The sequence below is a fragment of the Cololabis saira genome, chromosome 18, assembly GCF_033807715.1.
Source record: "Cololabis saira isolate AMF1-May2022 chromosome 18, fColSai1.1, whole genome shotgun sequence".
Taxonomy (NCBI): domain Eukaryota; kingdom Metazoa; phylum Chordata; class Actinopteri; order Beloniformes; family Belonidae; genus Cololabis; species Cololabis saira.
In genome coordinates this window covers 35,995,287-36,023,184 of record NC_084604.1, presented here as the reverse complement: position 1 = coordinate 36,023,184, position 27,898 = coordinate 35,995,287, and the positions used below count along the sequence as shown (strand labels likewise).

Sequence of the window (27,898 nt, the reverse complement as noted above, 5' to 3'; positions counted from 1 at the left end):
CGGTGCGACGCCTTGCCCGCAACGCATTGTCTCATTCAATGTCCCTAGGCATTGTCATTCCAGTCCCTGCGTCTTGTTTCCCTGCTGGGACAGGCACCAGGAGAGTATCGGACTTCCAGCCCCCCGCAAGGCCACGCCTCTGACTGTCACACTGACTTGTTTAATTCTGTTGTTTGTTCTTGTATAAAAAAGCTTGTTACAAACCATTCGATGTCAGCCCACCGAACGAGACACTGTCTGTATCTGTCTGCTGAACGCCGGCTAGAATAAAATCTCTCATCCCACAGTGGACTCTTGAACTGGACTTTGTAATATTCTTCAACAATTTGGTGCCGTTGACCCGGATGACAATAGACTTTCGATGGGAACTCCTTTTTCCAGACCAACGACACAACCAGCGACTTCTATCTAAATTAAATCAGAGGTAAGGGATCCATTTTCAAAATCCCAAATTATTGTTTCTGGGCTGTTGTCGAAAGTCTGTGAACTGGAGTGCCAGAGAAAGTTGACGTTATCCTTAAATTTAGGTAAGTCCGCTGTGTGGTTGTGAAGGTTATATTTTTTATTATTATTTTGTGTTATTGGGAAGGTTATTGTAGAGATGTTTTAGGAATGCTGACAATTTCACAACACTTGAATTTGATTGTGTTGTGAGAATGTTCTGCTTCTCCTGCCTTAGAATTGACTCGCTCTTCTAAAAAGGTTTAATATCTCGGGTAACATTAAAAAGAAAGAAATGGCCAGAACGAAATGGTTGGTCTGAGTACCAAAACTAAGTCCAGTGGGACTTGCATATGCAGGACGTGAGGTCCATAAAAGTGTTGGAACACTGAGTTATTTGTGGAAAACGGACATATATGTAGAAGAACTGGTTTTATTTTATAAATGGGGATGACTAGCTCTCCCAAATACTTGGGGTATATTTCATTTCAGTAAGAATCGACTCGCTCTCCTTACATTAAGCCGAATGATTTGTAGGCTCAAGTAGACTGATGGTTGGAAGAATCAGAAAGTGATTTGTGGGTAAAAGTAAGTGTAATTGAAGTTTTTTTTTTTCTCTGGGAGGGATCTTACAGAAGGAAAAATGGGAAGTTTTCTCAGCAAAGAGTCAGAGGAAGAGTTGACTGGTCCTTCTAAATACATGTACGATAACTACGGTACCAATAGCACTAAGTTTGTTAAAACATGGGTTAAGATAACTAAAGACGACGGTCTCTTAAAATTTCCCCCAAGTGGGACCTTTGACCGGACTAGATTAGAAAATTTAAAGGAAAAATTAAATTCTCAAACAAATGGACAAAAGCACTTCAAACTCCCTCAGATTTTTGGAGGGATGAAAGTAGACGCCGTAATGCAGAATCCCAAATAGCTTCGCTTACTGATCTAAATCCGACCAAGCAGAACATAAAATCAAGAATGGAGATTCTGAACTGGTCAGTAAATGCTATTGACAAGATTTTTTCTACACGGCGTGCTGGGACAAGGGAACCGGCCTGTCCAGATGGGACATTCTTGGCGGGATACACCATGGACAGCTGGAATAAGTGGAAAGTAGTGTGTCTTGGGGTGTTGGATATAGAAGACGTGGAAGACGTCTATATATTCACGGGCATGACGGTGGGCCTAGTGATCCTAGGGCTTGGCGGGGTCTGGATGCTACAAAAGTTGAGAAAAGTGAGAGCTGATCAGGCAAAGCTGCTCTCTGGCCTCGCTGACATCCAGGAGAGACTGACCAGTGTATGGTCGGAGGTGTCCAAAGCTCGGGAGGAGATGAAGTCAGTACGAGCGGAGGGGGCAAAGGCGGCTAGAGAGCCAGAGGACAGCGACTAATCAAAATCTGCATCGACACACGCACCTCCATTGCAAAGTGGATTGCATGCAAAAAGAGGCTTGGACATTAAAATAACTGAACAGTGGACACAGTAGTAAATCACAGGAACGGTGATCAGGATGAGTGGACTGGACACGTGTACAAACATACATGCTATCTGGACTGTGAAGGATGAAATTAGACAAATTGCTATGTGGTAAACTATGTATCTTACTGAATTCTGTTGTTGATGTGATCATGAATCTTACATAGAACGGGGCGGGACTTTGATAAGCGTCAGCTTCTCCCGTACCCTTTTCGTCATGTGCTGAGTATGCAGTGTATAATGTTCTGGAGATGAAATGTGTCTATATAAACATGCCGAAATAAACGAAAAAATAAAAAATAAATAAATAAAAAGCTGATGGCTTTACTAAGGAAAGATTTAAAAACACAACGCAGACGAAAATGAAATTAGAGAACCAGTTAAATGATAAAATCAAAACCTTTATCCGGTGAAACTGATTAAAGAATCAAATGACGATGACACTTCTGATGACGACTGGATTTTAATTTATTGCCTTAACAGTTCAAAGGGAAAATTGATAATCCCAGGGAGCTTTATGCTAAAATAATGTTGACAAAAAAAGAGAATTGTGGTCTGTCACAAGATCAGATTGATGGATTTCCTCCAGGGTACATGCAAAATATATATATATTTGCTAATTGCCCTCAACAAATGGTAGGGCTGGATAACGCAAAAAAAAAAAAAAAGAATCTGAAATGTATGAAAATACTAATGTCTTTTTCAAAAGTGTTTCCTACACAGGTTGAGCGCTGAGAGGAGAGCCAAATCAGAGCATCCCAATTTACATAATCTTATCCTGCCTATGGTAACTTCATCATGTAAGTGCATGGAAATCTGTCTGTGGCCTACTATAACGTCTCTGAATGCATGTATAACTAATCTCTAACTAGAGGTGTCAAGTAACGAAGTACAAATACCTCATTACCTTACTTAAGTAGAACTTTTGGTTGTGTATGCTTCACTGGAGTAATTATTTTTCAGACGGTTTTTACTTTTACTCCTTACATTTTCACGCAATTATCTTTACTTTTTACTCCTTACGTTTTAAAAACAGCCTTACTCTATTTCATTTCGGCCTTTAATAAAAACTATCCAGTTAAATTGTGCCATCCGGATAGAGTGAATTTGGTTGTGGTTGGATGAGAAGTATAAACATATTTGGTTTGTACGTGTCTGGTCTCTGAAACACATGTTAATGCTCAATAATGCACATATATGGTTCTTTAATATATTTGCATTATACTAAGATGCATTCATTTTCAATGGCTTTTAGCCTTAATGGTTTTTCCCCGCTTATATTACTTTTACTTTTATACTTTAAGTACTTTTGAAACCAGTACTTTATACCTTTACTTGAAAAAAAATAAATAAATAAATAAATTTTGAGTTGATACTTCAACTTCTACAATACTTCAACTTCTACAGGAGTATTTTTTTTTAACTCTAATATCTATACTTCTACCTGAGTAATGAATGTGAATACTTTTGACACCTCTGTCTTTAACACTCGTCCTGACCTTTCCTGTTTTCCTCACTGACGGCTCTGCTTATAAAAATGGAATACCATACGCAGGTTATACAATTTGTGATAATTCTTAATTGTTGAAAGTGCCCTCCTCCTCCAGCTCCACCCAAGTGGATGAAACTATATATACTGATCAAAAGGTAAAACTGTTACAATCTATACAGATTCCAGATATGCTTTTGGTTGTGTATATTGTATTTTATAGATTTTATATATTGTGGGCGAACCGAGAATTTATCTCATCCTCGGAGATAAATGTGGTTAATTGATTGGTGAACTGTTACAAGCCTGTCAACTACCTTCATCTATTGCTTTGTTAAATGTGAAGCCCACACCCAGTCCAACCCTGTTTTCACTAGGCAATGCTTCAGCTGACCATGCAGCAAAAGAAACTGCCAAATTTGGCTTACCTGTCTATGTAAAACTTTGCCCTTCTATACCCGCTAACGACCTGGTTTCTCCTAATGATGTAGCTCTCCTACAAGAAGACTACTGAGGTGAAGAAAAAAAAACGGATTGTAGCATTCCCATGGTTGTAAAAATGTAAACAATTATGGGTCAGCAACGACGGCCGCGTTGTTGCACCCACATCCTTGTACCCGTGATAGCTGATCACAGTTGGCAATCACAGATGAGCAAAAGGGGGAATGTGTCAGATAGTGTTGAAAGACTGATAAGCTCCAAGATTTGCATCCTATAAATATATTGCAAACATTATCAACACTTCCCCCCACCGTGATTTTTTTTGAAGCTCTGCAAATAGACATTATGTGAGGGATATGAAATTATTCTTGTATGAAAATGTTCATGTATGAAAATGTTTTTGTATGTGCAGAGAATTTTAAACTGGACTTAAATGGACAATGTTGACACCTGTTAACACCCATTAGGAAGCACAAAACTCACGCCTCATGAAAGGATTATGGGTAGACCTATGACCATACCAAGCAATTCAGTTCTGTATATATGAAGAAGATGGACTTCCATGCCATGGATGAATCCATGATATCATTCTGTTCTGCTCTAACTTTTGCTGTCCAGTCAATCCACAGACAAGTAAAAGCTGTCCAGTCTCCTAGTGACAAACCGTGCCATAACCTCCAACCCGGCGACTGGGTCTGTGTCAGGGAGTTCCGACGGAAAAACGCCCTGAAACCTCGCTGGTCTAAACCTCAACACGTCCTGCTCACCACCAACACCGCCGTCAAGTGTGAGGGGCGTCTAATCTGGATCCACGCATCCCACTGCAAGAAAACAACTCCTCCGCCATGCACCGGAAACCAGCTGGTACCATCTTCTTCCTGGGGGTCTTCGTCCTCACCACCGTCGGAGCCAGTGAAAGAAACCACGCAGGCTCAGACAGCCCAGAAGTAGATGGACTTCAACACCCCAGACTTCGACGACTGGCAGAGGAGCAGGGGAGCAGCGCAGGCCACAGAGGCCCAGAAGTAGATGCATTGTACACGCCAAAACACTCACATCTGTCGCAGGAACAAAACAGACACCCTTGCAAACACCACAAACGAGACCTAACCGTTTACCAGGAGAAAATAACTCCTAAAATATATGAAACACAACCCTCAACAAACACATACCTCCAACTGGCAAAAATGGTTGCTGAAAATAGCCCACACCCTGATAACTGTTATGTGTGTGGGTTCATTCCACACAGCACAAAAGAAGGACTCCCATTAATGACTCTGCCCATTACTTCATGTGACACCTGTTACATTTTGAACCTCAATTCCTCTTATGGGCATTGCAAATGTCACAAACCCCCCCAAATGAGACAAATGTATTGTGATAAAATTCACACTAGCTGTTATTCCTGCAGCACACCGATTCCTCTCACCCTCACCATGATCCCAAAGACATTAAAGTGGTGTGTTGAAGGCAAAGGAACTATCCACCTAGGAATATCAAACTGTGACTCCACATACTCTCCTTCTGAAGAACCGCTTGTTAAGCCTAAAACAAGCCAAAATCCACTGCCCGATTCCATTAAGGATTATAACTACCTTGCTACAATGGTTAATCGCTGTTCCATACCTCTACCAAAAGGTGTTTACTGGATTTGTGGCATGAAGGCTTACGAATATCTTCCAAACGATTGGTCTGGTATATGTGGTCTGGGCCATGTGGTACCAGCCATGAGAATCGTCGCTGTACCACCGAAAGTTCGCATTGTTAAAAGAGAATTGTACACTCACACCCAAACACCATGGACAAGATTTTTTGGTGCCCTCGTTCCAAATTACGGAGTCATGGCAGCTTTGGATCAGATAAGGGACCTATCTCATGCAGTTGAAGACTTAGCAAATACCACAGCAAAGGGCATGTCTATGCTTTCACAAGAGATGACTGCTGTAAGGATGATGGCCTTGCAAAATCGTGCTGCATTGGACTACTTATTAGCTTCTCAAGGGGGAACTTGTGCTGTGATTAAAACTGAATGCTGTACCTTTATACCTAACCACAATGCCACCATCCAAGAAATAACAGATCACTTGAAAAACATTGCTAACACATTACATACACCTGTCACGACTAGTTTGTTTGGTTGGTTTAGAGAACAGTTAGGACACGTTGGTTACTTGATATTTGAATTTGCTTTATTGGGGCTTGTACTCCTAATTGTTATTTGGCTTCTGATTACATGTCTAAGGTTCACTTGCAAAATATGTATGGCTCAAACTACTACTAAAATCATGTACTCCACTGTAATTCCACCTCTACCGTCAGTGGAGGAGGAAAATTCAGACTTTCTGTTCAAAATTGAGATTGACTGTACTTAAAAAAAAAAAAAAAAAAAATTGTGAATTGATGAGGCCCCCTGCAGACCCCCTGCGGGGACACGACGCCGCCCTGCGGACGGCTCCTGAACTCATATCCCCCTCAGCTCATTGACATGCAATTCCAGTTGCTAAGGACCCCTGCCGGTACGACACCTTGCCGGCAACGCATTGTCTCATTCAATGTCCCTGGACATTGTCATTCCAGTCCCTGCGTCTCGCATCCCTACTGGGACAGGCACCGCTGAGGACCCCTACCGGTGCGACGCCTTGCCGGCAACGCATTGTCTCATTCAATGTCCCTAGGCATTGTCATTCCAGTCCCTGCGTCTTGTTTCCCTGCTGGGACAGGCACCAGGAGAGTATCGGACTTCCAGCCCCCCGCAAGGCCACGCCTCTGACTGTCACACTGACTTGTTTAATTCTGTTGTTTGTTCTTGTATAAAAAAGCTTGTTACAAACCATTCGATGTCAGCCCACCGAACGAGACACTGTCTGTATCTGTCTGCTGAACGCCGGCTAGAATAAAATCTCTCATCCCACAGCGGACTCTTGAACTGGACTTTGTAATATTCTTCAACAGTATATATGTTATAATGTAAATATAAATATTACTAAGAATACTATAGAAATATTGATTTAATATACTGTAAATACCATGTCATAGCTATCTGTTTCTGGTTATTTTCATATAAAAGTACGTTTTTCAATGTTTATAATTATTCACAAGTATGCAGTGTCATAACTACATCTCTGACGTTCATAACAAACCAAACTGTTTGAAAATCTGTTGAAATTGAGCAAGTTAAGGTTGTTTAAGCAGTACATGCTCCATTAAACACAATGTTATGAGTGAGCGAGCTCCCTGTGGAAAGATGGCCGCCGTGTGACGACGTCGCTCTGCATTGGCAGCAGCGCGGACGAGTCATCTAGCCTTTATATGTCTATGGGCGTACCTGTGAGCTATCGTACCTGTGCAGGGCAGGTCCCAGATGTAGCTGTTCAGGACGTCTCCGAGGACGTAGAGGACGCAGATTCCCACCATCATGGTGCCGAAGAAGACGAGCCGGGCCAGCGGGGCGATGGCCTCCAGAACCGGGTAAACCCACATCCCCGTCACCTGGCGGATCCAGCACGTCCTGCAGGAGAGAAGGGATTTAAACTAGCTTCATCTGGGGCCGTAGCAGCTAACAAGCTCAGTCTAGTCCAGTTAAACTGGACTAGATTAGACTAGGCACAAAGCTGGATTAGACTAGTTAAACTTTACTAGACTAGTTTAACTGGACTAGATTAGACTAGTCTAGTTAAATTGAAGTAGATTAGACTAGGCCAGTTTAACTAGACTAGTCTAGTTAAACTGGACTAGTCTAGACTAGTCTAGTTAAACTGGACTAGATCAGACCAAACTAAACACCGTTAGCTCCTCACCAGAGGATGTAGCCCAGGCTGAAGCAGCACACGGCCGCCAGGCCCCACGGCCTCCTGGGATACTTGTGGTGGGTGGTCCGCATCTCGATGATGATGAACGGCAGGACGGTGGTGTGCTGAGGAAACAGAGCAGAGGGACGGGTTACAAACAAGTTCTAGTCCAGGCGTCGGCAACCCGCGGCTCTAGAGCCGCCCTAGTGGCTCCTGGAGCTTTTTCAAAAAGGTTTGACCTTTTTTTCTTCTTTTCTCTTTTTTTTCTTCTTTATCCATTTTTTCTCTTTTTTTTCTTTTTTCTCTTTTTCTTCTTTTTTTCCTTTTCTTTTTTCCTTTTTTCTTCTTTTTTTCTTCCCTTTTCCTTTCCTTTTTAATCGCGACATTTCGACTTTTCTCGACATTTCAACTTTTTTCACAAAATTTTTAGTCTTTCCTCGACATTTTGACTTTTTCTCGTCATTTTGACTTTTTTCTCGAAATCTTGACTATTTCCTCGACATTTTGACTTTTTTCTCGAAATTGTACTTCAACATTAATCTCGACATTTTGACTTTTTTTCTCTCGAAATTTCAACTTTTTTCTCGAAGGGCATAATGAAAAAAAAATCTCCCCCCAGTTCTAACTAATACAGATACATGCAGCATGTGTTGCCTTCATTCTAAGGCTGATACAAGACTTTTCATTTTTTGCAGCTCCAGACATATTTGTTTTCTGTTTTTTTGGTCCAATATGGCTCTTTCAACATTTTGGGTTGCCGACCCCTGTTCTAGATCAACCTGCTGCACTTTCTCTGGGCTCACTGCTTCTGGGTCCATGAAGGAAACTGCACCATCAGGTGGCCGTTTACCGGAACTGCACCTTCACAAGCTTTTATCGTCAAATAACCTCCAGATTGTTGAATTTGTCCCAAAGTAGTTTTAAAAAAGCAAACATTTACACTTTTTCTTTCTTCAATAATTAATCGTCTCCATACATAGAATATTGTTTGTGTTCTCACACCTGTCGTCCTGCTAAACCTCCACATTTAATGGAGGTCGCGGTTTCTGACTTGTTTTGGGAAATTAACCAAACATCAGGAAACAACCGTGTCAAGAGAAGCTGCACCGGTGTCCACCAGAGGGCGCTGGTGCACCAATACACGGCTCATCTATCCATCTATCCATCTATCTATACAGTAAAAATGAAAACTGATTTCTAATCTTGTGATTACTGGAGAAAGCTCAGACTCAGAGAAATAAAACCGACTGAAGTGAAAAATTTTAATAAATGCGTCTATAAATCTCACTATGCTTGTAAGATGCCCGTGATAATAGTTTCCTCGCTGCCTTGTTCTCCCGCAGAGAAATTAAAAATAATGATACAAACATAAACGCAGCAGGTCTCAGGAGGTTACTGTATTTATTATAAACAACTCATTATTAAATAGAAGGGAAAAAGCATATGAAACAGAAAACGTAGAACAGAGATGAAAAGGGGCAAATAGAAAGAAAGATTAATATGAATAAATCAGTAAATGACATAAAAAGTAAATGGAAAAATAAATAAGGTTGTTAACATAAACCTATTATCATAGCTTAGTATATACTAGTCTAGTTAAAACTGGACTAATCTGGACTACACTAGTTAAACTAAACTAGACCAGTTAAACTGAACTAAACTAGTTAAACTGTACTAGACTAATTAAATTGGACTACTCTAGACTAGTCTTTAAACTGTACTAGACTTGACTAGGCACAAAGATGGACTAGACTAGTTAAACTAGACACGTCTGGTTAAGCTAGACTCATCTAGGACAGGGGTCGGCAACCCATAATGTTTTAGAGCCATATTGGACCAAAAACACAAAAAACAAATATGTCTGGAGCCGCAAAAAATGAAAAGTCTTGTATCAGCCTTAGAATGAAGGCAACACATGCTGCATGTTTCTATATTAGTTATAACTTGGGGAAGATTTTTTTTTTCATTATGCACATTGAGAGAAAAGTCGAAATGTCGAGAAAAAAGTTGAAATGTCGAGATTAATGTTGAAGTACAATCTTGAGAAAAAAGTCGAAATGTCGAGAAAAAAGTCAAAATTTTGAGAAAAAAGTTGAAATATCGAGAATAAAAAGGAAAGGAAAAAGGAAGAAAAAAAGAAGAAAAAAAGAAAAAAAGGAGAAAAAAAAGAAAAAAAAAAGAAAAAAGGAAAGAAAAAGGTCAAACATTTTAAAAAAAGCTCCAGGAGCCACTATGGCGGCGCTAAAGAGCCGCCTGCGGCTCTAGAGCCGCGGGTTGCCAACCCCTGGTCTAGACTATTCTAGTTAAACTGGGCTACCCTAGACTAGTTAAACTGGACTATACTAGACTCTGGACTATTAATACTAGACTAGTAAAGAGGACTGTTGCAGCTCCAACTAGCTGTACGTGACGTCCCCGATGGTTGAACTCCCGCTAACCCCAGCAGGCAGGTGACCTGGGAGGATCCACAGGGAAACTGGGACCGGAGCTGAGTCCCAGCCTCCAGGTCCAAACCCGCTCAGGCCCGGGTATCAAACCGCCGACACACAGAACCGCTCATTGTCTGGGCCGGCGCTCAGGCTTCCCTCGGAGGAGCGGGGAAGGTCACGCCGAGGATCTCAAGTATGTGCAAACTAACAAGAACAACAAGAGGACAGAAAACATTCACTCTCCCGGGGTCTCGCATTCCACACACACTCTATAACACACACACACACACACACACACACACACACACACACACACACACACACACACACACACACACACACACACACACACACACACACACACACACACACACACACACACACACACACACACACACACACACACACACACACACACACAGCCACACACACACACACACACACACATAGCCACACACACACACACTGACGCTGCACTTCTTCCAGTCTCCCGGTCATGTTTAAGTTTAGTCTCCGTCGTAAATAAAGATCTCTTTATTCTCTATTTTGGTTTTCAGGCCTCTTTGTTTTCCTCCCTCGCTCTCCGTCCATCTCCCCGTCTCTCACCCCCCTCTCTCTCCGCGTCCGTCTCCCCACGCCGAGGTTTGCGGTTTGGGTCCAGCAGCCAACCAGCCTCCCGCCTCCGCGGAAAATCCCCCCCCCATCCCTCCATCCTTCCCTCCATCCCTCCCTCTCTCCTCCCTCGTTCTTGGCGAACGGCGGCGGTGCAATCCTGCGGTCTGGGGCTAACATCGCAGCTAACCCACTTACAGATTCCCCCTGGGGGGGTTGGCCAGGTCAAACATCTTCCTGCTCCGACCCACAGCTGACTCGGAGGGAATCAGGAAAAAAACGGTTCGGGGTTTTGGAGGAATGCGACATGAAAGTTGCGGGTTTGACTCCAGACGGCAACAGAGAGAAAGAGAGAGAGGGAGAAAGTCCATCTGAGGTCGTCTGATTCACCGAAAACACGACGTCTTGCTGGACTGGAAACATCAAAGATGGGTCTGAGCAGGGCTGGGGATCCATTCAAATGTCAAGAATCGATTTGATTCTGATTCTTAAGATTCAGAATTGATTATCAAGATTTGATTCGATCCGACTCGATTCCGATATTGATTTGGGTTAGTGTTATTAAAACTGTTTTTTGAGCTGTTGCATGAATTTTAATGCTCGACATTATTCTCGACATTTCAAATTTTTTCTCGAAATTGTATTTAAACTTTATTCTCGAAATTTCGACTTTGTTCACGGAATTTTGACTTTATTCTTGAAATTGTATTTCAACATTAATCTCGACATTTCAACTTTTTTCTCTAAATTTGGACTTTATTCACGAAATTTCGACTTTTTTCTCGACATTTCGACTCTTTTCTCGAAGTGCACAATAAAAAAAAAACTTCCCCTCTCAAATATTTCTTCTCCTGCATGGCCCTAATGCTCTAACGTTCCTTTTTAAATTGGCTTTTTGCTGATTCCTTTTAGTCTTTCTCGTAGGGCTGGGGATCGATTCAAATGTCAAGAATTTGGTTTTTAGCATTTTATGCAAATGTAACCCCAAGACGGCATATAAAGTAATGAAATATAGATAATTTATGCAATTATAACTGAAAACTTTAATGTTTTCATACCTTTAAACATATTTAAAGGCAAAAACATGGCACCAGTTATTCTAGTGTCCAACAAAACATTCCTTTTTTGGGCAGAAACAAAAAAATACATACAAGACATACAAATCGATTTTTAGGAATTAATACGAGAATCGATTTGGAATTGGAAAATCAATTTTTTCAACACAGGCCTAGGGTCCAGATCCAGACCTGCAGGTCCTCTACAGACCACTAGGTTCCAGGGGCCTCATTTATAAAAGAGTTAGTAGGATTCATACTAAAAGTGCGCGTAAACCCAAAAGCCAAAAATGGCGGGCGCAAAAAAAAATCTGGATTTATAAAACACGTGTGCACGCACACTCGCACGCAATGTTCTCTTTATAAATCACATTCCAGCTGGAAGGTTGCGCAGGTGAATTCACCTCATATCCCGCCCTCTACACGCCCACTTTTTACCATATATGGGCAATGCAAAGTAGTTCATGACTGTATTTGCATATGAATGAGCCTGCTGAGCATGCGCAGCGCCACCTGCAGTCTGTTTGCGCGATGTTGAGATGTTGTGGATGAGGTGGAGGACAGGAAAACAACAATATTTGGTGGTGACAGTAGTGGCATCACTAACAAAAAGAAAGCGAGTGAGTGGCAGCACGTCGTTGCTGCACTAAACCCCGTGAGTGCCACGGCCAGATGGTGCAGAAAAAAAAAGTGCGCTGCGATTTGAAGGTGGAGGCCAAGAGGTACGGAGCCCCTAAAGGGACACAGATTTTTTAATATGTATATAATGAGTTTTATGTGCGCGGGTGAAATCTTTAAGGCTGATTTATGGTTCCGCGTCACACCAACGGCGTAGGTGCGCGTCGCCGCGTACAATATGGCGTAGGCTCTGCGTTGTTTTAACGCGGAGCCATAATTTAGGTTTCACGCACGCGTAACACTCATTATATATAAAAAAAAAAAAAAAAAATCTGAGTCCCTTTAGGGGCTCCGTAGAGTGGCCCGGCACTCATTTGTTCTGTCCTCAGTCACTGTACGGGTGGGTGATGAGGAGGTTCCCTGCGTGTCCTGCACCGCGGCTGCAGCAGCAGCAGAGTCCTGACTGATGCTGTGTTTCACACACAGAGGGACACGATCAGCGCTATTTTATTATAAGTCTGATATGTGATGACATTAAGAGTATGACATGAATCTGGCTTCATTTCACCACCTCACCGCCTGCGTCGCCAGTTCCCCATATCTTAAGTAAGTTCCTACGGGCCACTAGGGTCCAGATCCACACATCAGTAGTGTGAAACTATAAAACAATGAACACAGCGTTGAAGAGAAGCTGCAGCGTTAACAAAGCGCTGGTTTTGAAAACTCCTGAACTAAATGAACTTTTCTTTAGAGAAAAATGCTGGATATTTCAGCTTAAATTTCTAAATGTTACATTAGTTCAATGAAGTTCATATTATCTTTAGTTACTGTAGCTTTTTTGGTTTCTCTGTTATCGGACAAAGTTTGTGACGAAATACCTGAAAAATGCCTGGTGCTTCATGAGAAGCTGTGTGTCTGGTGACAGAATAGATTAGACAAGCTAAAAGTATTTGTTTACTGCATGAGCTGTTGCAATTTATTTTACAGTCATATAATTCAGGCAACAGCTCAAAACACAATTTTAATAACACTAATGTGTATATGTGTGTATGTAGATATATATAGATATAGAGCAGATGGAGTTAATATAGAGATAGTCATGTGTAAAATAACTATATTTATATAAATATTTATATGGGCATGTGTGTACAAATATATAGAAATATTCAACTATGTGTATGTATGTATGTATGTATGTATGTATGTATGCATTAGGGGTGTAACGGTATTTGTATTCGTCCCGTCCCGTCACGGTACGGGGGTCACGGTTCGGTTCACGCAGTCATACGGCGAATACGTCTAACTGAGTTAAAAAAAAAAAAAAAAAAAAAAAAAAATCAATCATCGTTTTTTTTCCCCCTTATAAATATCAACAGTCACGTTCCATTACAGACCTAAATGTGTGCTAGTCTGTGCATATCAATAAATATATGTGCAATTCATATATCATCATAAATTGTAGGCTATAATAACGATAAAATGTTCTAATTCTTAATTTACAACTGTCCTGAACGCACCGGGGCCGCCAGCCAAAGCGGGATGGTTGTAAAGACTGATTTATGGTTCTGCGTTAAATCGACGCAGAGCATACGCCGTAGGGTACGGCGCAGTCTACGGCAAGGTTATGCGGCGACGCGCAACCTTCGCCGTAGGCGCTGCGTTGGTGTAACGCGGTACCATAAATCCGCCTTAACAGTCACAGCAAATTTGCCGTGAAGGAGATTAGCGCTAAAGTTTAAAAGAGGACTAAATTTGTACAAAGTTTTGAATGTTACCCTGTTTTCCACGTTACCTGGATTATTTTGGGTTATGGAAGAGGCGACTGCCATTGGTGAGTCAGTGTAACCTTCTTAAATAATGTCTTTATCAGAATGTGTCTTGACCAGCTGCCTGTAATGAGCTTGTGTTGTTGTCAACTAGACCGCCGAGTCTATTCTCTATTATAGAGCTCAGAAATTATGTTATAGACCGCTGTGTCTATATCTATCTAGATAGATTGTGTCATTTTAGACCAGTTATGTTTTTTTTGTATTTAAGCTGAATCAAAGATGGAACTGAGTCGGTCTGTGACTATCAGAGTTTTCAGCGCCGTGTGATTGACAGCTGTCAGGCCTGTGTGTGTGTGTGTGTGTGTGTGTGTGTGTGTGTGTGTGTGTGTGTGTGTGTGTGTGTGTGTGTGTGTGTGTGTGTGTGACTTTACTCTGCTTTCTGCAGCATAGGCCTATATGCTTGGCTCAATAAAAGTGAGAATAAATGTAGTTTGATGGTAGGATGATGTTGTTGAACGTTAAAATGACTATCATAAGGGCCCATGGAGAATGCTCCGCCCCCAGACGGCTCTGCCCATATGCAGCAGTAGAGAAGGCCGGGTTCAAGTATTTATTACAAGTGCACGAGCCTCGTTACAATGTCCCATCCCGCACTCACATAAACCAGTCCGTGGTAAAATTAAAAACACTAATGCACAAGTTAAATGTTTTATTCTATTTATTTTACATTTTAATAAGAGATGCTTTTTAGTTTTGTAGCCAATTGAACAAACTTTAACTTTCAAATGCTATGATCAAAATAAAGGAAGAAAAAACTCGTCTTATACATTTGGGACTTTTTGTATTTTTTTTCCCGTTGTACCGAACCCGTACTGAACCCGTACCGAACCGTGACCCCTGTACCGAGGTACGTACCGAACCGTGACTTGTGTGTACCGTGACACCCCTAGTATGCATGCATGCATGCATGCATGTATGCATGTATGCATGTATGCATGCATGTATGCATGCATGCATGCATGCATACATGCATACATGCATGCATACATGCATACATGCATACATGCATGTATGCATGTATGCATGCATGCATGCATGCATGCATGCATGCATGCATGCATGCATGCATGTATGCATGTATGCATGTATGTATGTATGTATGTATGTATGTATGTATGTATGTATGTATGTATGTATGTATGTATGTATGTATGTATGTATGGGTACGTGTGTGAGTATAATTATTGTATAGTTAGTTATTATAAATACTTGTTAATAAATGATTAGTGAATGGGGATAGAATTAAATAAGTTTACACTTCTTCCTACTCCTTTTTGCACATGTAATTAAGATATTCTTATTATTCTCTTTTAATTGTTGTCTTTTACATGTAAAAAATCAAAATCAATCAAAAACCCAAAGCAATATTGGATCGAATCGGATCGAAACAAATGGTGATAATCGATTCTGAATCTTAAGAATGGTAATTGAATCGATTCTTGGCATTTGAATGGATCCCCAGACCTGGTGGAGACCAGAACCAGTTCTGTTCAATGTTTATTTCATCATGAAGATGAGCGGGAACCGACCTGCTTTGGTTCTGCCCCGGGTTCGGGAGGCCAGACGAAGCCCCCCCCCCTGCACTGGTGTATTTACCCGTTAGCAACAGACCCCCCCCTCCCTGTCCACATGTTCCCCCTCAATCATGGGAGAAACAGGGGTGTTGGACACATTACGGGATTATTTAGTCTCCTCTTTCCTCCCCGGAGCCGCATCAGCCGACTCCTCCCTCCCCCGTCGCCACGGCGACCGGCGTAAACAAACAACGGCGATACCATGGAATATCACAAAATATTTACAACCAGACCGGGCCGACACGCACAAAGAGACACACACACACACACACACACACACACACACACACACACACACACACACACACACACACACACACACACACACACACACACACACACACACACACACACACACACACACACACACACACACACACACACACACACAAAAACACTTACATGTTCTTTTATTCTGTCTCACACACACAGACATGCACACATGCACACACAGACACAGAAAAACACTTACACGTTCTTTTATTCTGTATCTCACACACACACAGACACACACACACATGCGTGCACATGCACACACACACACTGCTGTTGCTCTGATTGTTTTGGTAATTGGCAAAAGCGCCATAGCAACCAGACTAATTACATCACCTTCTTGAGTGCGAGAGGATTTATCGACAGACACACACACACTCAGGAGGGTGTGTGTGTGTATTTCTTTCTTTCTTTCTTTCTTTCAGCCGAACAAGTGTTGACCTCATCTCACCATTTCACCCCCGGTTCTGCTTCTGGTTCTGGTTCTGGTTCTGGCAGGCGGAAGCTGCTCCACTGGTTTTTTCATCCAGATTATCTCCGGTGCTTGTTTTAAAAACCAGCCTGAACCTTCGGAACCATCGTAAATCTGGAGGACCAGGACACCTGTCTACAGGTGGACATGAGGACCAGGGGCCTCATTTATAAAAGAGTGTGTAGGATTCATACTAAAAGTGCACGTAAACCCAAAAGCCGAAAATGGCGGGCGCAAAAAAAAATCCGGATTTATAAAACACGTGTGCACGCACACTTGCACACAATGTTCGCTTTATAGATCACAGTCCAGCTGGAAGGTTGCGCAGCTGGATCCGCCTCATATCCCGCCCTCTACACGCCCACTTCATACCATAAATGGGCAATGCAAACTACTTGATGACTGTATTTGCATATGAATGAGCCTGCTGAGCATGCGCAGCGGCTTCCTGCCGTCTGTTTGCGCGTCAGGATGAATGAGACGTGTCGAGCCACCGTGCCACTGAATTTCACTGAGACTGAGATGGAGATGTTGTGGATGAGGTGGAGGCAGGAAAACCACATTATTTGGTGGTCACAGTAAAAGTAGGAAAAGTATATAAATAGTATAAAATAAAGCGAGTGAGTGGCAGCACGCCGTTGGTGACAGATGGTGCAGAAACAAAAGGTGTGATTTGAAGGTGGAGGCCGGGAGGTACGGAACCCCTACAGGGACACAGATTTTTATATATATATATATATATATATATAATGAGTTTTACGTGCGCGCGTGAAACCTTTAAAAGAGCATGAGGCTCCTTTAAAAAATGACTCATTAGCGCCACCTTCGACGGCCGTTGGGGGTACTGCAGCCAACAGTGAAGCCGGCACGGGAGAACGGGGAGAACGTGCATGCAGCGTCATGTGACGTCACATCCGCAGGACAGCGCGGGAAATTCGGGACCGAATTGCAGCACATTTTGCAGCACACAGCCTGTTCAAGGCAACGGAGAGATACACTAGAGGAATCATTCTTTTTGGTTTGGAACGCTTCATCTGACATTACTAGAAAACTTAAAATGTATACGAATTTTTTTTCATAAATCCTGCCTCAAGCTCCTTTAAGGCTGATTTATGGTTCCGCGTTACACCAACGCAGAGCCTACGGCGTAGGTGCGCGTCGTTTTAACATGGAACCATAATTTAGGCTTATTTCGGCCCTGTTTTGTCAATGTCAATGTCAATTTTATTTATAAAGCTCATTTAAAAACGACCGAGGTCGACCAAAGTGCTGTACAGCATACAAGAAAATAAAACAATACCAAAAGAAAAACACAGTACACAGTGTAGAAACAATAAAATCACTAACATACTAAAATGATCAATAAAATAGTAATAAAAAATAGAGAATAGACAACAAAGAACAGACACATAAAGTGCACAATCACTTCTCACAGATGTAGGGAACTAATTTGTCACACACTAAAAGCCAAAGAAAAACGTTTTCAAAGAAGACTTAAAAACCACTAGGGTCTGAGCAGATCTAACATTTAGTGGCATTTTGTGCGCAAGCGAGCTTTATAAATGAGGCCGCTGAACACCTGTCTAAAGGTGGACAGGTGTTCTGGTCCCGGACGGAGACCAGGACACCTGTAGACCGGGACCCGGACAGAGACCCGGACCGGACGGAGACCAGGACCTACCATGCCGTGGTTGAGCCACTGGGGGATGAAGTTGTCCAGCAGTTTGGGGTAAACCAGCTCCCGGTCGTACAGGTAGAGGGACCAGAAGGTGAAGACCACGAACTGGAGACAGAGAGAGACACGTTAGTGGGACTGAGGACCTGCAGGTCCTCTACAGACCACTAGGGTCCAGATCCAGACCTGCAGGTCCTCTACAGACCACTAGGGTCCAGATCCAGACCCTAGTGTGTGTGTGTGTGTGTGTGTGTGTGTGTGTGTGTGTGTGTGTGTGTGTGTATCTGTATGTGTGTGTGTGTGTGTATCTGTATGTGTGTGTGTGTGTGTGTGTATCTGTATGTGTGTGTGTGTGTGTGTGTGTGTGTGTGTGTGTGTGTGTGTGTGTATCTGTATGTGTGTATCTGTATGTGTGTGTGTGTGTGTGTGTGTGTGTGTGTGTGTGTGTGTGTGTGTGTGTGTGTGTGTGTGTGTGTGTGTGTATCTGTATGTGTGTGTGTGTGTGTGTGTGTGTGTGTGTGTGTGTGTATCTGTATGTGTGTGTGTGTGTATCTGTATGTGTGTGTGTGTGTGTATCTGTATGTGTGTGTGTGTGTGTGTGTGTGTGTGTGTGTGTGTGTGTGTGTGTGTATCTGTATGTGTGTGTGTGTGTGTATCTGTATGTGTGTGTGTGTGTGTGTGTATCTGTATGTGTGTGTGTGTGTGTGTGTGTGTGTGTGTGTGTGTGTGTGTATCTGTATGTGTGTATCTGTATGTGTGTGTGTGTGTGTGTGTGTGTGTGTGTGTGTGTGTGTGTGTGTGTGTGTGTGTGTGTGTGTGTGTGTGTGTGTGTGTGTGTATCTGTATGTGTGTGTGTGTGTGTGTGTGTGTGTGTGTGTGTATCTGTATGTGTGTGTGTGTGTATCTGTATGTGTGTGTGTGTGTGTATCTGTATGTGTGTGTGTGTGTGTGTGTGTGTGTGTGTGTGTGTGTGTGTGTGTGAGTGAGTGTGTGTGTATCTGTATGTGTGTGTGTGTGTGTGTGTGTGTGTGTGTGTGAGTGTGTGTGTATCTGTATGTGTGTGTGTGTGTGTGTATCTCTGTGTGTGTGTATCTGTATGTGTGTGTGTGTGTGTGTGTGTGTGTATCTGTGTGTGTATCTGTATGTGTGTGTGTGTGTGTATCTCTGTGTGTGTGTGTGTATCTGTATGTGTGTGTGTGTGTGTGTGTGTATCTGTATGTGTGTGTGTGTGTGTGTGTGTGTGTGTGTGTGTATCTGTATGTGTGTGTGTGTGTGTATCTGTATGTGTGTGTGTGTGTGTATCTGTATGTGTGTGTGTGTGTGTGTGTGTGTGTGTGTGTGTGTGTGTGTGTATCTGTATGTGTGTGTGTGTGTGTGTGTGTGTGTGTGTGTGTATCTGTATGTGTGTGTGTGTGTGTATCTGTATGTGTGTGTGTGTGTGTATCTGTATGTGTGTGTGTGTGTGTGTGTGTGTGTGTGTGTGTGTGTGTGTGAGTGAGTGTGTGTGTATCTGTATGTGTGTGTGTGTGTGTGTGTGTGTGTGTGTGTGTGAGTGTGTGTGTATCTGTATGTGTGTGTGTGTGTGTGTATCTCTGTGTGTGTGTATCTGTATGTGTGTGTGTGTGTGTGTGTGTGTGTGTATCTGTGTGTGTATCTGTATGTGTGTGTGTGTGTGTATCTCTGTGTGTGTGTGTGTATCTGTATGTGTGTGTGTGTCCTCACCGCCCCCACGGGGAAGGCCAGCACGGCCATCATGTGTGCATCTGTGTGTGTGTGTGTGTGTGTGTGTGTGTGTGTGTGTGTGTGTGTGTGTGTGTGTGTGTGTGTGTGTGTGTGTGTGTGTGTGTGTGTGTGTGTGTGTGTGTGTGTGTGTGTGTGTGTGTCCTCACCGCCCCCACGGGGAACGCCAGCACGGCCATCATCCAGTCCCGGAGGGCGATCAGCTTCCTCAGCTGCCGCTCCTGCTCGCGGCTGTCGCCCCCCTTGGTCAGCAGGCTGGACACGTCGATGAGGACGCACAGGCCGAAGAACACGGCCTGGATCACCTGGAGAGACCACGGGGGGGGGGCGGACAAAAGTACTCTGATTACTACTCCAGGTCAGTATGGGGGGAGGAGTTCAAACACCGCGTTCGCTCAGGGTGTTCCCGGGGAGAAGCCTATGAAACATCAACAGATGTGACGTCATCTAGAAATACAATTGTATGAGTGTGTGTATATGTATATATATATATATATATAAAAACACACACAACATGTACAATTATTTTAACAATACATGAACAACACAGGGCAACACACACACACACATACATGTATATACACACACATATTTACATACACACATACACACACAAATATATTATACAGGACTGATTTGATTTTCTGTAATGATATTAAAAAAACTAAAATGTCATACATTGTGGATTCATTACAAATCAACTGAAATATTGCAAGCCTTTTATTATTTTAATATAGCTGATTATGGCTTACAGTTTAAGATTAAGATTCCCAGAATATTCAATTTTTTTTAGATAGGATATTTGAGTTTTCTTAAGCTGTAAACCATGATCAGCAATATTAAAATAATAAAAGGCTTGCAATATTTAAGTTGATTTGTAATGAATCCAGAATGTATGACATTTTTGTTTTTGTAATTGCATTACAGAAAATCACAATATTCTAATTTTCTGAGACAGTCCTGTATGTATGTATGTATATATATATATATATATATATATATATATATATATATATATATATATATATATATATACACACACACACACACACACACACACATATATACATACATACATAATATTATAAGAAAAAAAAGGGGGGAAATGATCACGTAATCTCTGCACCTAAGAAAGTTTAAGTTTAACCACTGAAAGAAACTAACAACCACGACCCCCTGTATCCTCCCACCTGTGTCTTTATTAACTGAGAGCACAGCTAAACGCTAAAACTCGTCCGTTCCAAGTCACACCGTCTTCAGAGGAGAGCTGGCGGACTGAGTGGCCGGTGGCGACAGCTCGATGCCTCAGCTCCGTCTGTAACCAAACCCTGCGGTCAATAATTCACGTTGGTCGTGATGGATTTGACCTTCGCTGCCAGAGACCCCGGGGTGGGGGCTCCATCCCGCTCTCCCTCCGGGAGAGTCGGGTGTCCGTCCGCTCAGGGTGAGGACAGACGCACATTCATGCGGGGTTGGGAAATGTGAAGCATCTGAGTTAGCTCGCCCGCTACGAGGCCCATGCTCCTCTATGGGGACGGCGCTAGCGCCGAGGCCCGCAGGACATCAGCAGGAAAACACGGCAGAGGATTTCATGTTTCTCACGAGACACACACACTTTCACACCCTGGATTACCATCCAGATGTTGCAGCGCCGAGTGTTGTTGTGTGTGTGTGTGTGTGTGTGTGTGTGTGTGTGTGTGTGTGTGTGTGTGTGTGTGTGTGTGTGTGTGTGTGTGTGTGTGTGTGTGTGTGTGTGTGTGTGTGTGTGTTTCCTGGCTTGTGCTGCGTTCGGGTCTTTAACAGCACCGTTAACCAGAGCAGGAGGTCTAATGTGGAAAATATGACACAGCTTTTTCTCATACTCGCATAAACACACACACACACACACACACACACACACACACACACACACACACACACACACACACACACACACACACACACACACACACACACACACACACACACACACACACACACAACTCTGCTTTTTATAAAATGCTTTAACTCCACTTATAAAAAGAACAACAGTAAAACACTCGAAGCAGGTCTTTCTAGAGCCGTTCCAGACCGCCTTGTAGCACCACCTTGTAGTGCCACCTTGTAGCCTTGTAGCACCTTGTAGCACCACCTTGTAGCCTAGTACTAGGGATGGGCGGTATGGACTAAAAAATGTATCACGATAATTTCTGGCATTTATCCCGATAACGATAAAAATGACGATAAAAAAATACTAATTCAACTCCATCTTTGTAACTATAAATCTATCACCACATTCAGTCTTTGGAGCCAAATCACTGCTCTAAAAGATACTAAATACTAAACTACACCAATTAAATTGAATTAATAAAAACTAATTAAATGAGTTACACCTGTACTGCAAAACTGGAATGACTCAGATCCGCCATGTTTGTTACACAAACACGTATCAACGGGAATTTATCCTTCTTTCTTTCTTTCTTTCTTTCTTTCTTTCTTTCTTTCTTTCTTTCTTTCTTTCTTTCTTTCTTTCTTTCTTTCTTTCTTTCTTTCTTTCTTTCTTTCTTTCTTTCTTTCTTTCTTTCTTTCTTCCTTCCTTTCTTCCTTCCTTCCTTCCTTCCTTCACGTACGTTGTGCGTCGATTTAACGCAGAACCATAAATCCGGCTTTACACAAAAACGTCATCAACGTTTATTTATCAATTTATCATTTTTACCGCGAGATGACAAATTCTTACCGTGGGGAATTTTTTTGACGGAATATCGTAAATGGTAAAATATCGCCCATTCCTACCTAGTACTGCCTAATAGCACCACCTTGTAACCTTGTAGCACCGCCTTGTAGCGCCACCTTGTAGCCTTGTAGCGCCGCCTTGTAGCACCACCTTGTAGCCTTGTAGCGTTACCTTGTAGCACCACCTTGTAGCACCACCTTGTAGCGCCACCTTGTAGCACCACCTTGTAGCATTACCTTGTAGCGCCGCCTTGTAGCACCACCTTGTAGCCTTGTAGCGTTACCTTGTAGCACCACCTTGTAGCGCCACCTTGTAGCACCACCTTGTAGCGCCACCTTGTAGCGCCACCTTGTAGCGCCACCTTGTAGCGCCACCTTGTAGCGCCACCTTGTAGCGCCACCTTGTAGCACCACCTTGTAGCACCACCTTGTAGCCTAATAGCGCCGCCTTGTAGCACCACCTTGTAGCCTTGTAGCGTTACCTTGTAGCACCACCTTGTAGCGCCACCTTGTAGCACCACCTTGTAGCATTACCTTGTAGCGCCGCCTTGTAGCACCACCTTGTAGCACCACCTTGTAGCACCACCTTGTAGCGCCACCTTGTAGCGCCACCTTGTAGTGCCACCTTGTAGTGCCACCTTGTAGTGCCACCTTGTAGCGCCACCTTGTAGCGCCACCTTGTAGCGCCACCTTGTAGCGCCACCTTGTAGCACCACCTTGTAGCACCACCTTATAGCACCGCCTTGTAGCGCCACCTTGTAGTGCCACCTTGTAGTGCCACCTTGTAGCCTTGTAGCGTTACCTTGTAGCGCCACCTTGTAGCACCACCTTGTAGCACCACCTTGTAGCACCACCTTGTAGCGCCACCTTGTAGCGCCACCTTGTAGTGCCACCTTGTAGTGCCACCTTGTAGTGCCACCTTGTAGCGCCACCTTGTAGCGCCACCTTGTAGCGCCACCTTGTAGCGCCACCTTGTAGCACCACCTTGTAGCACCACCTTATAGCACCGCCTTGTAGCGCCACCTTGTAGTGCCACCTTGTAGTGCCACCTTGTAGCCTTGTAGCACCTTGTAGCACCACCTTGTAGCCTAGTACTAGGGATGGGCGGTATGGACTAAAAAATGTATCACGATAATTTCTGGCATTTATCCCGATAACGATAAGAATGACGATAAAAAAATACCAATTCAACTCCATCTTTGTAACTATAAATCTATCACCACATTCAGTCTTTGGAGCCAAATCACTGCTCTAAAAGATACTAAATACTAAACTACACCAATTAAATTCAATTAATAAAAACTAATTAAATGAGTTACACCTGTACTGCAAAACTGGAATGACTAAGATCCGCCATGTTTGTTACACAAACACGCATCAACGGGAATTTATCTATCTATCTATCTATCTATCTATCTTTCTTTCTTTCTTTCTTTCTTTCTTTCTTTCTTTCTTTCTTTCTTTCTTTCTTTCTTTCTTTCTTTCTTTCTTTCTTTCTTTCTTTCTTTCTTCCTTTCTTCCTTCCTTCCTTCCTTCCTTCCCGTACGTTGTGCGTCGATTTAACGCAGAACCATAAATCCGGCTTTACACAAAAACGTCATCAACGTTTATTTATCAATTTATCATTTTTACCGCGAGATGACAAATTCTTACCGTGGGGAATTTTTTTGACGAAATATCGTAAATGGTAAAATATCGCCCATTCCTACCTAGTACTGCCTAATAGCACCACCTTGTAGCCTTGTAGCACCGCCTTGTAGCGCCGCCTTGTAGCCTTGTAGCGCCACCTTGTAGCGCCACCTTGTAGCACCGCCTTGTAGCACCGCCTTGTAGCCTTGTAGCGCCGCCTAGTAGCACCACCTTGTAGCGCCACCTTGTAGCGCCGCCTTGTAGCACCACCTTGTAGCGTTACCTTGTAGCGCCGCCTTGTAGCACCACCTTGTAGCACCACCTTGTAGCACCACCTTGTAGCACCACCTTGTAGCACCACCTTGTAGCGCCACCTTGTAGCGCCGCCTTGTAGCACCACCTTGTAGCGTTACCTTGTAGCGCCGCCTTGTAGCACCACCTTGTAGCCTTGTAGCGTTACCTTGTAGCACCACCTTGTAGCACCACCTTGTAGCACCACCTTGTAGCGCCGCCTTGTAGCGCCGCCTTGTAGCACCACCTTGTAGCACCACCTTGTAGCACCACCTTGTAGCACCACCTTGTAGCACCACCTTGTAGCTTAATAGCACCGCCTTGTAGCACCACCTTGTAGCCTTGTAGCGTTACCTTGTAGCGCCACCTTGTAGCACCACCTTGTAGCACCACCTTGTAGCACCACCTTGTAGCCTTGTAGCGTTACCTTGTAGCGCCACCTTGTAGCACCACCTTGTAGCACCACCTTGTAGCACCACCTTGTAGCCTAGTACTAGGGATGGGCGGTATGGACTAAAAAATGTATCACGATAATTTCTGGCATTTATCCCGATAACGATAAGAATGACGATAAAAAAATACCAATTCAACTCCACCTTTGTAACTATAAATCTATCACCACATTCAGTCTTTGGAGCCCCCAAATCACTGCTCTAAAAGAATACTGATGAGATTTTAACTCTTGCTATGTCTGCGATAATATAGAAATCCACTTAAGAAAACGTTCCTTCTCTTTTTTACGTATTGTTACCAATTGCCCTTAAAGTCAAGGAAACCCACTTTAAAATAGCATCAGCTATTTATCCTGTTAATGATTTGTTTCACAGACGGTTTAAATTGGAAGTTGATCCTTGCATATTTTGTTCTTCTGAGACCATTGAACATCTTTTTTTCAATTTCTCTTTTACAAAGTCCTTTTCGTCTGACATCCATAATTGGTCGTAATTGATGAAATTCCTGTTTTTACTTACAATTATGTTATTTATTATATGGATAACTTGGATAAATATTCAAACATTATCAACCTGGTGATTATTTTGGGTAAATATCATATTCACACTTGTAAGTGGAGTGGAAATACTCCCTCCTTTACTATATTTTTCCTTTTTTTTACCAACTACTTTAAATCTATGAAAAAGATTGATTATATGAATAGGGTTGCCAAGAAACTGCACTCATCCATAACTCAGTCCTTGCTCTTTTGATTTTATTGTACCTTGCTGTCCTTGTGCTTTTTGTTACGGTGCGTCCGAAATGCCATACTAAACAGTATATACTAAAAAGTATACTTAAGTTCGGCACACTTTTGAGTAAATATCAGTAGTGTGCATTAATTCGGACGTACTATTAAGAGCGCACGCGTCACTTCCTGCCGTTGGGAGGAAGTGACATTTCACAGCAGCAGTAGCAGCTGTTACTATGGTAACAGCAGCAGTAGCAGCACCGCTCCGCTCTTTCCCGTTTATTCTGGCCCAAACAAGATGACATTATATAATATTATTAAATACGAATATTATAATATTAATATTATACAATAATATTATTATACTTTATATTATACTTATGACATATACGTATCACTTAGCAACCAAACACTGCTGCATTGCATTGTGGGAAGTTTCTGCTTAGCTAGTGTCCATCAATCCACACTAATACATTTCTCCGGAATGCAGTGCTTTAAGTGGGCTGGTACGGAGCGGTACGCAGTACCGGCACTTCTAAATTTTACCCATCAGCGTACCGGAAATTATTTACTGTGTGCGGCACGTACCGGTACTGTTCTTCCCAGATTCCCCATCAGTCAGTAACTCCCCCCGATCTCCCCAAAGTCTACAGGTTGGATTTGTTGATTAAGGTGTTTTGATGCTCAAAGCTTGCCGTACAGACGTAAAGGCGCGCTTGGCCAACCCGCGGCTCGCGAGCCGCATGCGGCTCTTTGGCCGGCGTCATGCGGCTCTTGCAACTTTATTTGATAGGTGCAGTTAAAGACAGACTTGTAGGAAGTGGGTGCAAAATATGCCGTAACTGGAATCGAACCCGCGTTCGCTGTACGCAAGTCGCCTGCTCATCCCGTTGAGCTATACGGGCGCGCTCATGGTTGTGACGGAAATAACTTGGAGCGACAAAATACACGGCCAAACGGAAATATGAAGGTAAACACAGGAGGTTTTTAACAGAGTGGGAGAGTTTAATATATATATATATATATATATATATATATATATATATATATATATATATATATATATATATATATATATATATATATATATATATATATATATATATATATATATATATATATATATATATCCCATATTTGTATGACTGGAGGGGGAGAGTACCGGCACTTATTTTTTCCCACTTAAAGCACTGCCGGAATGAGTAGGAATAGTACATACTATTGTGTACTAATGTTTCGGACGCACTAAAAAATCTCACATACTGTTTTTGCTACTCATTAGGGTGGAAGTATGGGATTTCGGACGAAACCTTTGTTTTTGTTTCTTGTGTGAATCTGTTATCTTCACCATTGTTGCTGTAATTATTTCCTAATTTTATACCTTTTTCACCCTGCATTGATCTGTACATTATTTGTGTTTAATAAAGTTTAAAAAAAATACTCTTCCGTAATATTCAATAAAAAAATAAATAAAAAAAACATAAACAAAACAAAAGAAAAACCCCATTGTGATGATGGAGGCGCGCCCCCTGCGCGCTCCCGCGGGGGGCGTAACCGCGAGGGTAACATTCTGCAGCGGAACACCTGTCCTGTTCCGGTGCAGCCGCAGCTCTCTCTCTTTACAGAGGCGGGTCCAGGCTCGGTTCAGCTCGGTCCCCCCCCCACCCCTCCACGGTCCCGGCCTCACCAGGTCGATGAAGGTCAGGAACTTCCAGCTGCCCCCGTAGGTCTGGTGCGCCGGCATGTCCAGCGCCTTGTAGTGGCAGAGGATGGAGAAGTAGGACAGCAGGATGGCGATGCGCAGCACCTGCGACGGGATCAGCGCCATGGTCTCTTCACCTGTCTCTTCTGCACCTGGGTCCACCTGAGTCCACCTGTGTCCACCTGTGCTCGTGTCTCCGTCCTCGCGTCCCCCCCTGGCCTGTCCGTCTCCCCCCTGCGCGGCGCTGCTTCCGTGTTATGATGACGCGGTGACGTCACGGCGGGGGGGCGGGGCGAGCGTGGTCACGTGACAGCCTACTGTACAGCACGGAGATTCAAACATCCTCCTTTTTTCTTATCTCCAGTCTGTCTATGGCAATTCAATTCTTCCTGGTCAAAAAGAGCATTTCAGGTCAGATCCACAACGGGCCGGCAGCCTCCTCTGGGTCGGGTTGCGGTCCAAGATGCGAT

The 27,898-nt window shown here is 43.1% G+C and overlaps 1 protein-coding gene across 1 annotated transcript in view; it reads right to left on the bottom strand.

Moving 5' to 3' along the window:
* Nucleotides 1–27,688, bottom strand: part of aig1 (androgen-induced 1 (H. sapiens)) — a 30,021-nt gene extending 2,333 nt beyond the window's left edge. The window contains exons 1-5 of the mRNA XM_061746452.1: nucleotides 27,414–27,688; nucleotides 20,061–20,216; nucleotides 18,178–18,279; nucleotides 7,644–7,759; nucleotides 7,188–7,354 (exon numbers count right to left, since the gene is read on the bottom strand). Coding sequence (XP_061602436.1) covers nucleotides 7,188–7,354; nucleotides 7,644–7,759; nucleotides 18,178–18,279; nucleotides 20,061–20,216; nucleotides 27,414–27,554 — 682 coding nt within the window. The 5' untranslated portion in view covers nucleotides 27,555–27,688. The remainder of the gene's footprint in view (nucleotides 1–7,187; nucleotides 7,355–7,643; nucleotides 7,760–18,177; nucleotides 18,280–20,060; nucleotides 20,217–27,413) is intronic.
* Between the last annotated feature and the right edge of the window lie 210 nt (nucleotides 27,689–27,898).